The 14,088-nt window shown below is 47.1% G+C and overlaps 1 protein-coding gene across 1 annotated transcript in view; it reads right to left on the reverse strand.

Moving 5' to 3' along the window:
• Positions 1–1,122: 1,122 nt before the first annotated feature.
• Maco1 (macoilin 1) overlaps positions 1,123–14,088 on the reverse strand; it is a 66,691-nt gene continuing 53,725 nt past the window's right edge. The window contains exons 7-11 of the mRNA XM_036178337.1: positions 13,538–13,696; positions 12,496–12,678; positions 10,698–10,818; positions 7,120–7,294; positions 1,123–2,928 (exon numbers count right to left, since the gene is read on the reverse strand). Coding sequence (XP_036034230.1) covers positions 2,726–2,928; positions 7,120–7,294; positions 10,698–10,818; positions 12,496–12,678; positions 13,538–13,696 — 841 coding nt within the window. The 3' untranslated portion in view covers positions 1,123–2,725. The remainder of the gene's footprint in view (positions 2,929–7,119; positions 7,295–10,697; positions 10,819–12,495; positions 12,679–13,537; positions 13,697–14,088) is intronic.

A 14,088-nucleotide genomic window follows, 5' to 3' on the forward strand; every position in this document is an offset into this window, starting at 1 on the left:
CTCTCAGCACTGGGTCACAGGCAGCTGTCCTGGGTGGCATGGCGGAAGGGGATGACAGCGTGAAGGACTGGCCCCTCCCCTCAGGTTTGAGCCAGCAATTCTTCCTCACTTTCAGGCTATCTTGGAAGGATTGCCAAGGTGGGGAAGGACATGCAACAGCCATTTCCTCATGTACAGTTGGGGGATGTCAACCAAGAGGGTTCTCGGCCAATCACACACACTCAAGCCCTCCTTCCTGTAAATATTCAACCATCTAGAACAGCAAACATTGCTTTCGGTAATAAATCACAAATCCTGGGACGTGGAGCTGCCTTGTGATGGGTAGACAAGACAACCAGTGACTTCCACCAGTGAAGACTGTGCCAGTGAGAGAACCAGGGGGGAGGCACACTCCTTTGGAGAAGACAGGCCAGCCCCACACCCAGGAGTCTCCTGGGGAACCCTGCTCACAGTATTAAGTGTGTCTACAAGCCTTAATGGCCAAGATTCAGATGCCTATCCAGCAACAAGGACAGAGGGTGAGATGCCAACAGCAGAATTTTCTAGAAACTGGAGCCAAGACAAATTGTAATAATGGCCAAGACAGGCAGCTAGTTCTCAGATGAAAACAGACAAGCCTCCAAAACAGGTGTGAGGAGGTGGGATGGGGTACAATTGCTCACCTTGGAGGTTGGTGAAGGATCCACAGCAGAGGGAAACCCACAGGGTATTAGTCATGAAGTAGCCAAAGAAGATTCTAGAAAGTAGGAGAGCGTCAGGCAGTGTGAAGGGAATTGGTTCTCAGGATTCTCCTTCTTGGGCGGTCACCTCCAGGCCCGTTCCCATTTGGGTCTTGGGAAAGGAGGTGCACCAAAAGCAAAGACAGCTTTGGCTGTAATGGATGCTGGAGAAGGGGAGCGGTGGGAGGAAGGTGTCTCAACTTTAGAAATGAAACTAGCTGGAGCTCCTGGGTGCGCACCTCTTAAATTCTGGGCCTGCTCCCTGCCCAGTGCCATGCACAGCACCACCATCTGACCTGAGCTGAGACAAGTCGAAAACAAGCTGGTCACCACCTCAGTCCCACCACAACCATCTACCTTCCTGTGTCCTCCTGAAATGTTAAAAAGGCAGAAAACTAGTTCATCAGTAAGAAAATGTTTATTCTTTTGAACCCCACAGGGGGTAATAAAAAGAATGCAGCCAAGACCAAGTATTTAACGAAAACAGTGTCCCAAAGGCAGCAAAATGGGGGAACCTCAACACAAAGTCGGTAACAATTTTCCATGGTTTTGCACAAAGATGGAAAAAACTTGACAATTCTGAGTAACACTTTCATGGTGACAGTTACACAAGATGATTCAAAATGCAAATGGCAGCAACATGCACATCTGGCTAAAGCTAGAAGTTTGTTTTACTCCAAAATAAGAACTGTGATTCAAAGGATGATTCTCTTTAATACTTCTAATTTTACTGACTGGTTTGTCCCTACCTAATTTGCTTTAAATAAGATATACATGCCAATCAACAGGAGATTTTAGAACTATGTCCTTCCAGAACACACAGCACAGAAGTAAAGCCAATTGATTTGGGTTCTTAATTTCCCCCAACTTCCAAATACAACTCCACTTTGTCCTCTCCTCCCTGCCCTCCCCTCCCCCATCCTTAACACACTTTCAAAGGTCTGCACAAACACTTTCTACCAAGGTATAATACACAGTTGAACCTGTATCTTTGTGCAGAGGTTAGGTCTTAAACAACAACAACAACAACAAATCCTCCTTGGCACAGAGCTCCAGAATAGTCAAGCACCCGTAAGCCGTCACATGAGATGTTGAGAGCGAAGAGAGCAGCAGTGAGTGACAGGTGGGGACTGCTCCTCAACCACAGCTTTTATCAGCTATCATTCGGCCTCTTCCGCACCCACCAGGCTGACTCCCTAGGGTGCTCAGCTGGCAGCATGCATGGAACCCTGTGTGCTTCCCATGGAGAAAACCTGTGGTAGCATGGTGACCAGCAGCCCAGCCACCTGCCCGCTGTACAACAGGATCCAGTGAGCAAACAAGACAGGTGACGGAAAAGGGTCGGGTGGGGTAGTGACAACGATCAGATTTCCTCTTGAAATGTTCCGACTGTTCTAGAACTATACATGGATGGGAATGTTAGTACTCCAAACACACCATCACACGTTTGCAAGCTAGCCTCACCCTTACATCTCCCTCATGATGCCCCCTTGATCTGTCTGGTCCTTGGGTGGGAGGGACCAATCTTTTTTCTGTAACAGCAATAACCATCTTCAACTCAGCTACGGAACCAGAGCCGTAGGGTCATTTAGCCCTCTCCTAATAGGAACTAAACTTCTGTTGTCATCTGTGTGAATACAACATGCCATTTTCTTGCTTATTTAAGAACAAAACAGAGTTGAAAAGCAAAAACTCTGCTTTTTTTTCTTCAAGAGGAAACTATGTAAAAATATATAAAAAGGCAAAATTGGCTACTTAAAATCCAAGAATGGTTTTAATGTGTTGGCCAAGAGAAATAAACTGCAAAGTCCTGTGAGGTCTTCTAAACCTTACAAGAACAACTGATGGGCAGTTCTAATCAGACTTGGATGTTATTTCCCCCCTTTAAAAATGACAACATATACAGTCCCACAAAACACAGTATCAACGTTTTTATCTTGACCGCCAGAGACGCTGCTTTTCGAAGCCTTCTGGTTCCAAATGGTTGGTAAACACAGAGCTGGCCTTTATTTCTTCAGAGGCTGATAGACAGAGGCATTGGGATCGAGTCCAGAGGGGCTGGTCTCTACAAACTTAGAGGAGTAGTGGGGAGACACGGGGCTCAGGGGACTGGGAGCGGTACTGTATGTTATGCTGGGCATGACGGCCATGACTTCGGCTATCTTCTGTTTTAGGTCCTTGATTTCCTGGTCTTTCTGAAGGATCTGCCCTGCAAGATCAAAGACCTAGCATTAGTGAGGAGGGCAGGCTCACACACACTTCCCCAGGTCAGCCCCACATTCACTGTAAAGGCAGACAAGCTTCCTGTACAGTGCCCAATAGTAGGGATTTTTAGGCACCCCTATGCCTATTCTCTGTCATTTTCCTTTTCTAACTATGGAAAATGTTGACCAGTTCTTAGCTTGTGGGGGTTCAAGAAAGTTGCAGCCTGAGGGGTGCTGGTTTTAGAGCTCCACCTCCTGAGTTGGGGTTCCTTTCTGGATGGCTGGGCTCAGAGTGTGAGACCAAGGAACCCAGGACCTCCAATCAGTCACATAAGGTTCTCTGACAGAAAGCAGATGACATTCTGGGACAAGTGCCCAGTTTACTGGCAAGATGCCCTCTGACCTCTGCCCAGCATTCAGCTGGCTACTTCAGCATATCAGCTAGCTCAGGCCTTTGTGCATCCCCCGTGTATGTGCTAGCTGCTGAAGTTTCCTGATCATCGATCTCAATCAATGCCCAAGTCCTAGATTCAAGACATCCCCAACTTTCCCTTACGTTCCATAGTCTCAACAGTTACGACAGCATCTAAAACTCAGCATGGCACAGGGGGTCTAAGTGCTCACAGACACTAACCCCTTCTCGCTTACAACTGGAAGAGAGGGCTCTTCGCACCATCCACTTTATGACGAAAGGATAGGGAAGAGGAAGCTGTACCCTGGTCAAGTCCTGCCAGTGACAGAGCTGGGAGCTGACTTCACACAGTCTGGCTGGAGCACCTACATCCCCATGGCACTCATCTAACTCCCTGGGTGACAGCCCATCATCTCTCTGCTGGATCATGGACTCTGTGAGGCAGAGATTGCGCCTCTTAATTTACCATTGCTAAATCCCTGCACCCAGTCCAGTGGAGAGCCAAGGCTTCACAAATTCTGCATCTTGTTCAGTCCATCTGTTATTAAGACACAGAGCAGGACTAAAGCCAGGACCACCCTGTTCCAAATCCATGCAATCTCCATCACTCTATGTGCCTCCCTCATCTCCAAGGGAAGAAAGAGGCTGTGTGTGAGCAGCCTTCACTGTGTGAAGACAACAGTGTGTCTGAGACCTGAGAAGGCTGGGTGGCATGTTTCAGAAGGATGGAGCAAGATAAAGAGTCACTTTGTAACCAGGATGAATAACAGCATAGGAAGGAACAGGTTTGATTTGTATTACAAAGTTGGACAGGATCTGGACAGAGGTAACAGGAAAGCAGGAGCCAAGAGCAGGAGGAAAGATCTGCACCCTCACTTCCTTCAGGGGCCCTAAGTTTCAAGTACGCATCAAAGAGCCATTTTCTTTGAACACAACGAGCTTCAAATGAATAAAGTACTTAGTGGCACCTGATATAGGAGCTATTGTTTTTCCCATACAGACTTCAGTTTGATTTCTTTTTTAAAATAATTTATTGATTTTGATGTGCACTGGTGCTTTACCTGCATGTATATCTGTATAAATGAACTGGATCCCCTGGAACTGGAGTTACAGACAGCTGTGAGCTGCCATGTGGGTGCTGGAATTGAACCCAGGTCCTCTGGAAGAGCAGCCAGAGCTCTTAATAGCTGAGCCATCTCTCCAGCCCCAGTTTGATTTAATTAGTAAGAGGAAAACACCCCAAGAGCTTTGGCATGGACCTTTCTCTCTTTCCAAGCATTTATGGGATAAGAGTGGAGTACAACCATGCCAGGAAGAAGCCTGATGCCCTGGTTCCAGAGTGCAGGTGCTGCTTCCATGCCAGGGATCTTCTCCAAGTGCACAGATGCCTGCAGAGAGTTAGTTAAGCAGAGGCGTCCATTCCTCAGTGCTAGGCCAGGCAGGAAAAAGGACCAGTTCGGGATGAGATGCTCAGCTGCAAGGTGGGGTCCCCTGAGCCCACAGACAAAGTAGATTGATGTCCACCCTTTGCCCCTGCTTAATCATCTGGGCCACCCCAAGTCTCTCAGGTGGGTTTACCAACTTCTTAGCTTCTCTATTTTCTAAACATCCTCAGGCAATGCCAGTTCACAGTGACCAATGAATGGGCCTCACCTAGGTATCTGAGGAGCACCTACCAGAGCCCCAAACCAAACACACCCCTCCTCACTTCCTAGAAGGTCTTTGCTCTTGGGCCTTGCTTCCAGCACCCCGATCCCCTCAATCCCTCAGCAGCTCTTCTTCTTGCTCTGTATTTCCTTAGACAGGACATGGCACCAGTCTCTGAACTGGCTCTGCCTTCTGCTCCACTGGCCTCATCTTTCCTGCTGCCACTGGAAGAGCCCGCTCTCTCTGAAGACCGAGGGACTACATTCTTCAGGTTGTTCAGTCACAGTCCACTTAGACTCCCACTCTTGTCTTCCATGGCCTCCAGGCTTGGGGCCATCAGAACACTGGCCTGGACAGCCCCAGAGCTTTCTTTCCCAGCTTCCAGCACCCCTCCTGGACTGTGCTCTCCCCACCATGCATCCCACAAGCCCACTCACTCTGGCCTGCGCGATGCCCTCGCTACTCTCCCATCTCCACCCTTTCTACCTCGCTTGTCCTAATGCAGTCACTCTCAAAATGCAGCCAGGATCCACAGGGCCCACAGGACATCCAAGAACCAGAGCATCATTGCCTTCTGTAGCAAGCACAAGTTGGGCCTTTGGTGAACTGTGCAGAGTGTAAAATCTCAACAAAATAAACAGCAACACACAAGAGAATGCAAATATGTTCTATTAAGTCAGACAGTAAATATATATGATAATGTAAGACAATGGCACTTTTCTCTTTTTTTGACAATAGTTATTTTCATAAAATGACATTGATGTTAATATGTAATATGTTTACATTATTTTAAATGGATTACTAGATGTTTTAAGTTTTAATTTACAGTAGGGAGAAACAGCTAGATGATCTATGTGAAATAAGTTTATCCAGGGTACTCAGGAATCTTAAGCATCTGGGCCCCGCTACCCCAGTAGACTGAGTTTTACAGGATGGTGGCTTCTAGAATTTGATGAGCCCCTGCTCAAGTAGCCTCTCCAGGTACTTGAGAGGGCACCAGGTCAACTGGCAGAAAGGTTTTCTCAGTATTCTAGTCACTTAATGATTAATCAGTTTTTTGGTTTTGTTTTTTGGTTTTTTTCCAGACAGGGTTTCTCTGTGTAGTTTTGGTGCCTGTCCTGGATCTTGCTCTGTAGCCCAGGCTGGCCTCGAACTCACAGAGATCCACCTGCCTCTGCCTCCCAAGTGCTGGGATTAAAGGTGTGCACCACCGTCACTCGGCGACTAATCAGTTTTGTGAACAAATATCCCATTTTCTTTCCACCAGGTCTTGCCACTCTCTGTCAAAACCCTCCCACACTCTCCATGTCATTTAAAGTTCTAAGGTCTTTCCATTGGACATTCTTACAAATTGTGGCTGCTGCTATCCCTGCCCACATAGGCTAATACAGACTGGTGAGCCTCTTTCATGCCCACGGGCTTTGCCTTCACTACTCTGGCCTCACTCTGCTCAAATGTCCATGTTCAAGGGCTCCCCTGGGACTGCCCTGGGACAAGAAGTCTCTCTCTTCCCCTTCCGACCTTGTCTGCTGCCCTTGCCCCCACCTCACAAACAGGGTGATGGCGGGCTCCCTGCTGCTCCTCGCTGCACATCGGTTACAGACACCAGTAGGTCTCAGCAGGTCTCTGCAGAGAGGATGGCCTGTTCTCCAGACTCCTCTGTCACACTGCCCAAGCCTACCCTGCTGCAGCTTGAAAGGCCCTGTGAAACTCTATCTTCTTCAGGAAGTTTCGAGACCCTCACCCTCACCATGCTCCCAGCCCCTTCTCATCATTTAGGCCCAGCTTAAACATCAGCTCCCATGACATGCCCCAGCTCCTCTGGTCTAGGCCCTGCCTCTCTCTGTCCCTACAGGCTGCACACACCGAGAGGCCACAGCTCTCGACGTTAACACTGTGCACCCCTTGAGGAGACATTCGTATTCTCTCTCCAGTACTCGATATGCTCCCATCAAAAAATACACCAGGAGCATGAACTGACATGATTCCTAATCTCAATGTTGGGCATGCATGCACCACACAGCTTAAGGAAAACACTGAGGTGTCCTCTGGTTCAGAGCTCTGAGGGGAGGTTCACTCTATGCAGCCCTATGACCTCTGCATCCTGCCACTCCACTGGGGTCTGCTGCTTTCTTACCCTGGGCAATCTCGAGCTGCCGCTTTGCATCACCCAGTGCGGAGAACAGGTCCAGCTTGATTCTTGTCTCTGCACTGAGGCTGTTCTCCAGGTGTTGCGTCTTGTCTTGCATGGCGGAGAGCGCGGACATTAACACCTCGGTGTCCTTCTCATTTTCTTTGTACTTCCGAAGCTCCTATCAAAGCATCCAGCCAGCAATGTTAGGAAGTAGTTCTGCCATCGATGTATATAAATTAGCTTGAATTTACAAATTAAGTTCCAGTCCTACTGACCCAGGCATTAGAAGAGAGAACCCTGATACTTTGTGTGTTTACACTTCATTTTTAGAACAGATGCCATGCAATATTCATATACTATTCAGATTCTCAAAGGTATCCATCCAGTGGGCTGCGTGGAGCACATGGCCGGAAAACAGTGGCCTCTGCTTCCAAATCAAGAAATCTCTTGCGAGACTGGTCCAGACCAGAGACACTGCTCTTCTTGGCTACTTGCAGACAGTGCCTAATGCTGTGGTCACATTTCTAAAAATGTGTGCTAAAAATTGCATGCATGTTTTTATTTTGATAAGGCAAACTAAATGAAAGACCATTTACAACAGTTGGCAATACGACAGTAAGTACAGAACTTGATTCTTTTTTTCATTTTGAAACATGGCTTCACAATGTAAACCAGGCTGGCTTGCAACTCACTATATAGCCTCAACTGGCCTTAAATTCAGAAATCTGCCTGCCTCTGCCTTCAAAGTGCTAGGGTGAGAGGCAGTGCCACTGTGCCTGGTCTGAATTTCTTTAAAGATAGAAATCCAAACTTATTTTTAATATAACCAAAATCATACCATATGTAAAGCATTAGACGAAGCCTTTTAAAAAGCTAAAACTTGGATCATTCCAACTATTCAGGTTCCTAAGTGCTGGGTTATAGGTATGTGCCACCACACCTGCTGAAAACACCCTTTTGGTGGCTCACTGATATTCCTGTACGTGTACACACTGTACCTTAAGCAAATATCTGCTCCATTATTTCACCTGTTTCCTTCTTCCTTATTTTTGCATCTCTATACCGCTACACTGAACAAGGTGTCAGTCACTGATGAGGTTTTGCCTTTTAAAACCCTATGCTGGGCTTGGTGGCCCACACCTATAACCTCAGCATGTGGAAGGCAGAAGCAGAAGGACTGTCCTGAGTGTGAGGCCAACCTGGGTCACATAACAAGACTCTGTGTCAAAGCAAAAAAAATTCTTTACTAATTTCATAAGAGAGAACATTTACATTAATTTTAACTTTAAAAAGTATTTACTTTTATTTGAATGTATGTGTATCTGAGAGTATGTATGTGCACATGTGTGTGCAGGAACATGTGGAGGTCAGAGAGGGGTCAGATCAGCTGAACTAGAGTTACAGTTGTAGACACTGTGTGGGTGATAAAAGTGGAACCTGGGTCAACCACAAGAGCAAGATCTCTTAACCACTGAGCCATCTCTCCAGACCCTGATGGACTGTGCGTGGTAAGCATGGGGGTCAGAGGACACGGACGTTGGTTCTCTCCTTCACCATGTGGTGACTGAGGTCGCCAGGCTTGGCGGTGGGCATGATGAGCCAAGTCTTCAGAACACTTAGCACTCGTGTTTCTTCTGAACATTATCTGTCTGTACCTTCATTTCTCTGTGTGTGTTTGTGGTTCTCATCAGCTAGCTACACTCTAAAAGTGCTGATTATTTTTACTTCTCGTTGACATCTGTGTGTTGTGCTGTTTTGTGATTTGTTTGTTTGAGACAGGGTTTCTCTGTGTCACTATGTCTGTCTTAGAACTCGCTCTGTAGCCCTGGCTGTCCTGGAACTCAACAGAGATCTGCCTGCTTCTGCCTCCCGACTGCTGAGATTAAAGGGTGTGCACCACACTCAGTGAGTATCTCTCTCATTTTTAATTTTTTTTGTATCTTTATTGCATATATGTCTGTTTGCCACGTGTGAGCCTGGTCTCTGTGGAAGTCAGAAGAGGGCATCAGATCCTCTGGAACAGGAGGCAGCTGTGAGCCACTGGGAATTGAACCCAGGTCTTCCTCAGAGCAGCCAGTGCTCTTGACTGCCCAGTGACCCATCTCTCCATCCACCCAAGTATCTCTATCTTTTTTTTTTTTTAAAGATTTATTTATTTATTACGTATACAGTATTCTGCCTGCGGGCCAGAAGAGGGCACCAGATCTCATTACAAGTGGTTGTGAGCCACCATGTGGTTGCTGGGAATTGAACTCAGGACCTCTGGAAGAGCAGTTGGTGCTCTTAACCACTCACTGAGCCATCTCTCCAGCCCAAAGAGTTTTTTTTTTTTTTTTCCCCCCAAGACAGGGTTTCTCTGTGTAGCTTTCCACCTTTCCTGGGACTCACTTGGTAGCTCAGGCTGGCCTCAAACTCAGAGAGCTCCACCTGACTCTGCCTCCCTCTCTATCTTACTCAACGTTTTTTGGGCTGTTGTTTGTGAGTCTGTCTACTGTTTTTATACTTAGAAAGTCTTCTTGTGTCTCAAGATCAAACAAATACTTCTTTTTCTCCCTATCTTGTTCTATATCCAATTCTTTGTCTGGAATTCCCGTTTCTGTGTTAATAAAGCTCTAATTTTATGTTTCTCCACTTGTCCAGCTATTTGAAATCCTTTTCCTGGCTCATCTTCCCCTTTCCTGCCAATCCCTGAAGCCACCTTTATTACATACTTCAAGTTCTGTCTCAAGTCACCCACTGTACTCCACTGACTCACCAGCATTTTCCTAACATCTCACATTTTTAAGTTACTATGCTCTTTACGAAATGACATTGATTTGTTCCCTATGTCCACAACACTGGCTTAGCTCCTCCTCATGTTTAGCAGTGCCACATGCCTGGTCAGAGCCACCAGGTGGCCATGGACAGGAGGTCAGAAGAGCTTTAAGAAGAGATGCAGGTCCTACAGGAATTAACCTTGTCTTTAGGTTTAAAAAGTTAAAGGAAGGAGCTGGGTGGTGGTGGCACACACCTTTAATCCCAGCACTGGGGAGGCAGAGCCAGGCGGATCTCTGTGAGTTCAAGGCCAGCCTGGTCTATAGAGAGATCGATCCAAGACAGACACCAAAACTACACAGAGAAATTCTGTCCTGAAAACAAACAAAAAAAGTTAAAGGAAGGGGCTAGAGAGATGGCTCAGAGGTTAAGAGCACTGGCTACTCTTCCTGAGGACCCAGGTTCAATTCCCAGCACCCCCATGGCAGCTCCTGTCTGTAACTCCAGTTCTAGGGGATATGACACCTTCACACAGACATACATGCAGACAAAACACAAATGAACATGAAATAAAAATCAATCAATTATGAAAAAGAAAAGTTAAAGGAATCCCTGCTGAGACAGATTCTGGGCTGTACGCAGCAGACTGTAAAACTTGCAGCTTGTGTTAGGACCTGGCTGTCAACAGGACAAGGGTGGAGCTTTAAGTCCCCTTCTGTGAGATGATGAGACAGGTCTGCTGTGAGGTACTGTCTACACTGGAGCACATGCACTGGCAGACTGGAGGGGATCGGGTGATGGAAGGCCCTTCCCCACCTCCTCCTCACCTGCACCTTTAGTTCCAGTTCCCTGATCTGCTCCTCCTTCACCTTCATGTCCATTGTGAGCTTCTTACCCTCAGCTTCTAGCTCTCTGATCCGACTCCGTAAGGTTTCGGTGCACTCTCCCCTTTTGAAAGACAGAGGAAATAAGGTTTATAGTTTCCCCTATCGTGAGAGATTGGTTTGAAGACCGCTGTGGATACAGAATCTACACATGCTCCAATTCCTCAAATAAAACAGCAGTTTTTGCACAGACTTTCATAAGGCTATGTCTAAATTACTAATAGCCAGCACAATGTAAAAACTATATAAAGTGTGGTCACACTGTAGTTTAGAGATGCATGCTCGGCAGCTGCAATTTAGCTTTTCATATGTTTTCTTTTCTTTTAGATCTTTTAGATCTTTCTGAGACAGAATTTTCATATGTAGCACATACTAGCCTTGATCTTGCAATCCTCCTGCCTCAGCCTCTTATTACAAGTCATACTTCACCACATCCAGCTTTCAAATCCTTTCTGTAGCTGATTCCATCTGCAGAGCTCATGGGTACACAGAACTGACACACACTTCTTAGATTCTATAGGGTCTGCCTGGTTATTATTATTTTTCCCCATGACAAGGTTTCTCTGTGCAGCCCTGATTATCTTGAAACTCACTCTGCAGACCAGGCTGTCCTGAAACTCAGTGATAGACCTGCCTCTGCCTCAAGTGCTGGGATTAAAAAAGTATGCACCACCACAGCCTGGTGGGTCTGCCTGATTTTAACTTTTGGCTCAATATGCTTCTTCCCACTCTGCTTTGGAAATTTCAACAGCAACCAAAATAATTATTAATTTTTTGAGACAAGGTCTCTCTCTGTAACCCTGGCTGACCTGAAACTCACTTTGTAGACCAGGCTGGCCTCAAACTTACAGAGAGATCTGCCTGCCTCTGCCTCTCAAGTGCTAGGATTAAAGGCATGGTCACTGTGCCCAGCTATTTTTAAATTTGTATTGTCTGTGTGTGCTATGGAAGTCAGAGGTCAACCTCAGGTGCTATCCCTCAAGAGCAACCACCTTGTTTTCTGAGACGGTCTCTGGGAAGCTGATCAGTGGGTCCCAGGGATCTGCTAGTCCAGGCCTCCCCAGTGATGGGATCACAAATGTGCACTACTTCACCTGCCTTTTACAAGGGTGCTGGGCACCACCACATCCAGCTTTTGAATGGGAACTGAACTCAGGGCCTTATGCTCACACTTTAAAGCACTGTGTCAACTGAGCTATCTCTTTAGCCCTCTAAAATACTCAGGGGTTGGAAAGATAGCTCAGCCTTTAAGAGCACTTACTGCTCTTGCAGAGGACCCATACTTGGTTCCTAGTACCCATATGACAATTCACAACCCTCTCTCACTCCGGTCCTAGTAAATCCAATCCTTCTGACCTCCATGAGTACTGTACACATGGTGCACAGACATACATGCAGGCACAACACTCATATACATAAAATTAAATAAATTAATCTAAAAATAATTTTAAGCTCCTCAAAAGCACCCACATCTGTGTTGGAAGCACTGACAGTCTTGTGAAGTCAGACTGCAGATGGTCTCCAAGTGACCACACAGAAAACCAGTAGCGTGGGGTACAGTGATTCCTTTACCTCTCTATGGATGAGGTCACTGAGAGATGAAATGTTGGAGGGCAGTGTAAGCTGGCCCAGGGGGAGCTGAAACAAGCTAATGAACAACTCATGAAGCAATCCATCCACACAAACTACTGTCTGTCCCCTCCCACCAGCACCAATGCCCAACCCCGTGGCACGGACATACCTAGATGCGGCAGCAAAGGCAACAGCCCGTGCAGCAGTGGCCTCCTCTAACTTTTTCCTTTTTTTCTCCTCCATTAATTGTTTTTCTACAAAGCTTCGGGCTTCCTGCTCAGCTTTTAGCTTTTTCTCCAGCTGGCTGATATTCTGCTTGTCTTTTTGCTTCATCTGCACAGCATTATGTAACCTGTGTGGAAATGATTGTCATACAAAATCTTCTGACTAGAGAGATTCACCACAAGCTCTGAGAACCACAGACTCACTGCAGCCTCTCTTAGGCAGGTGTACATGGGAGGCTCCTACAGCAAAGTATCACCTTCCAGTGTGCCAGAGAAAACACACAGTCATTACCACTTAATGGCTCCTAAGCACTAAGAAGCTACCTGTTTTCTGTAACCCAGAGTCAGCCCTCCTCCACTGTTAGGTGATCTACAGCAAGTGGGCAGAAGATACAGTTCAGAAAGCATCGACCAGAGGAGCAGGTGACTGCAGTGCATTCTAGTACCCCAGAACACTGCGGAAAAAACAGTCAGACCAAAGCCCTACTGATTGGACCAGTGCTGTCAAATCAAAAATGGGCAGCGGGAGGGGAAGGTCTGTTTCTTTTTTTTCCAGTTGTTTTCTTAGTCATGCAGCAGCCTTTCCTTCCCAGGTGCAAGGCCTTTTCTCATGCCCTTAAATTCCCTCCAGCTTCACAGAGCAAAGATACTACTAATAAACTCTTGTTGGATTGAAGTAAGTGTCGATGGGGGGGGGGGGGGGTTTCGAGACACGTTTTCTCTGTGTAGTTTGGTGGCTGTCCTGGATCTCTCTCTGTAGCCCAGGCTGGCCTTAAACTCACAGAGATCCACCTGGCTCTGCCTCCCAAGTGCTGGGATTAAAGGCGTGCACCACCGCCACCTGGCGTAAGTATAGACTTCATGAGAACACTCAGCATCTCCAGTCAGTGAGTAGGAAAGACTGGACCATGTCTCCTGGCCAGCCTGAGTCTGGGTGTCCTCTGCTAACAGGAGATACTGCCCAAGGTCCACCTGGTGCACACTTACTTGTTCTGCAGCAGCTCATTCTCCTGCCGGAGCTGGCCCATTTCTGAGCGGATCCCTCGTTCCGTGCTGGACAGAGAGCTGATCTGACTGCGCAGCTCTTGCTCCACTTGCCGGCTGGCTTGCAGGTCAGCCTTTAGCTTCTTGATGTCTTGTTCCAGCCTAGGAGAGGGAGAAATAGACATTCATCTGGGAGAGGGCTCAAGGGCTTGTCGAGGGCTCGCACTGGACTTAAATATGCGATATGCTTAGTTCTGTGGCATGACTCCCTTCGCAGGAGAGCTAACTTTCGATTGCCCAATGGCTGACACTGCGAGTACCTGAGCTGTGTACAAAGGGAGAGAGAAACAGAAGAGTTAAACACTGCTCACGTCCTTAGCAAGTAAAGTCTGCCAGAACAATGGACTCAGGACCCAGGCACTGGCTTTGCCTTCCCATACTCTCCTAGATCAGACTGCACTGCCCTAACCCCCAAGCCCCAGTCGAGGGGTAACAGGATCTCCATCCATTTCCAGAAACTGCTAGCCTCCTTGTAACATTCATACTTCTGGCGA

This window comes from Onychomys torridus, chromosome 2 (assembly GCF_903995425.1).
Source record: "Onychomys torridus chromosome 2, mOncTor1.1, whole genome shotgun sequence".
NCBI classification, from domain to species: Eukaryota; Metazoa; Chordata; class Mammalia; order Rodentia; family Cricetidae; genus Onychomys; species Onychomys torridus.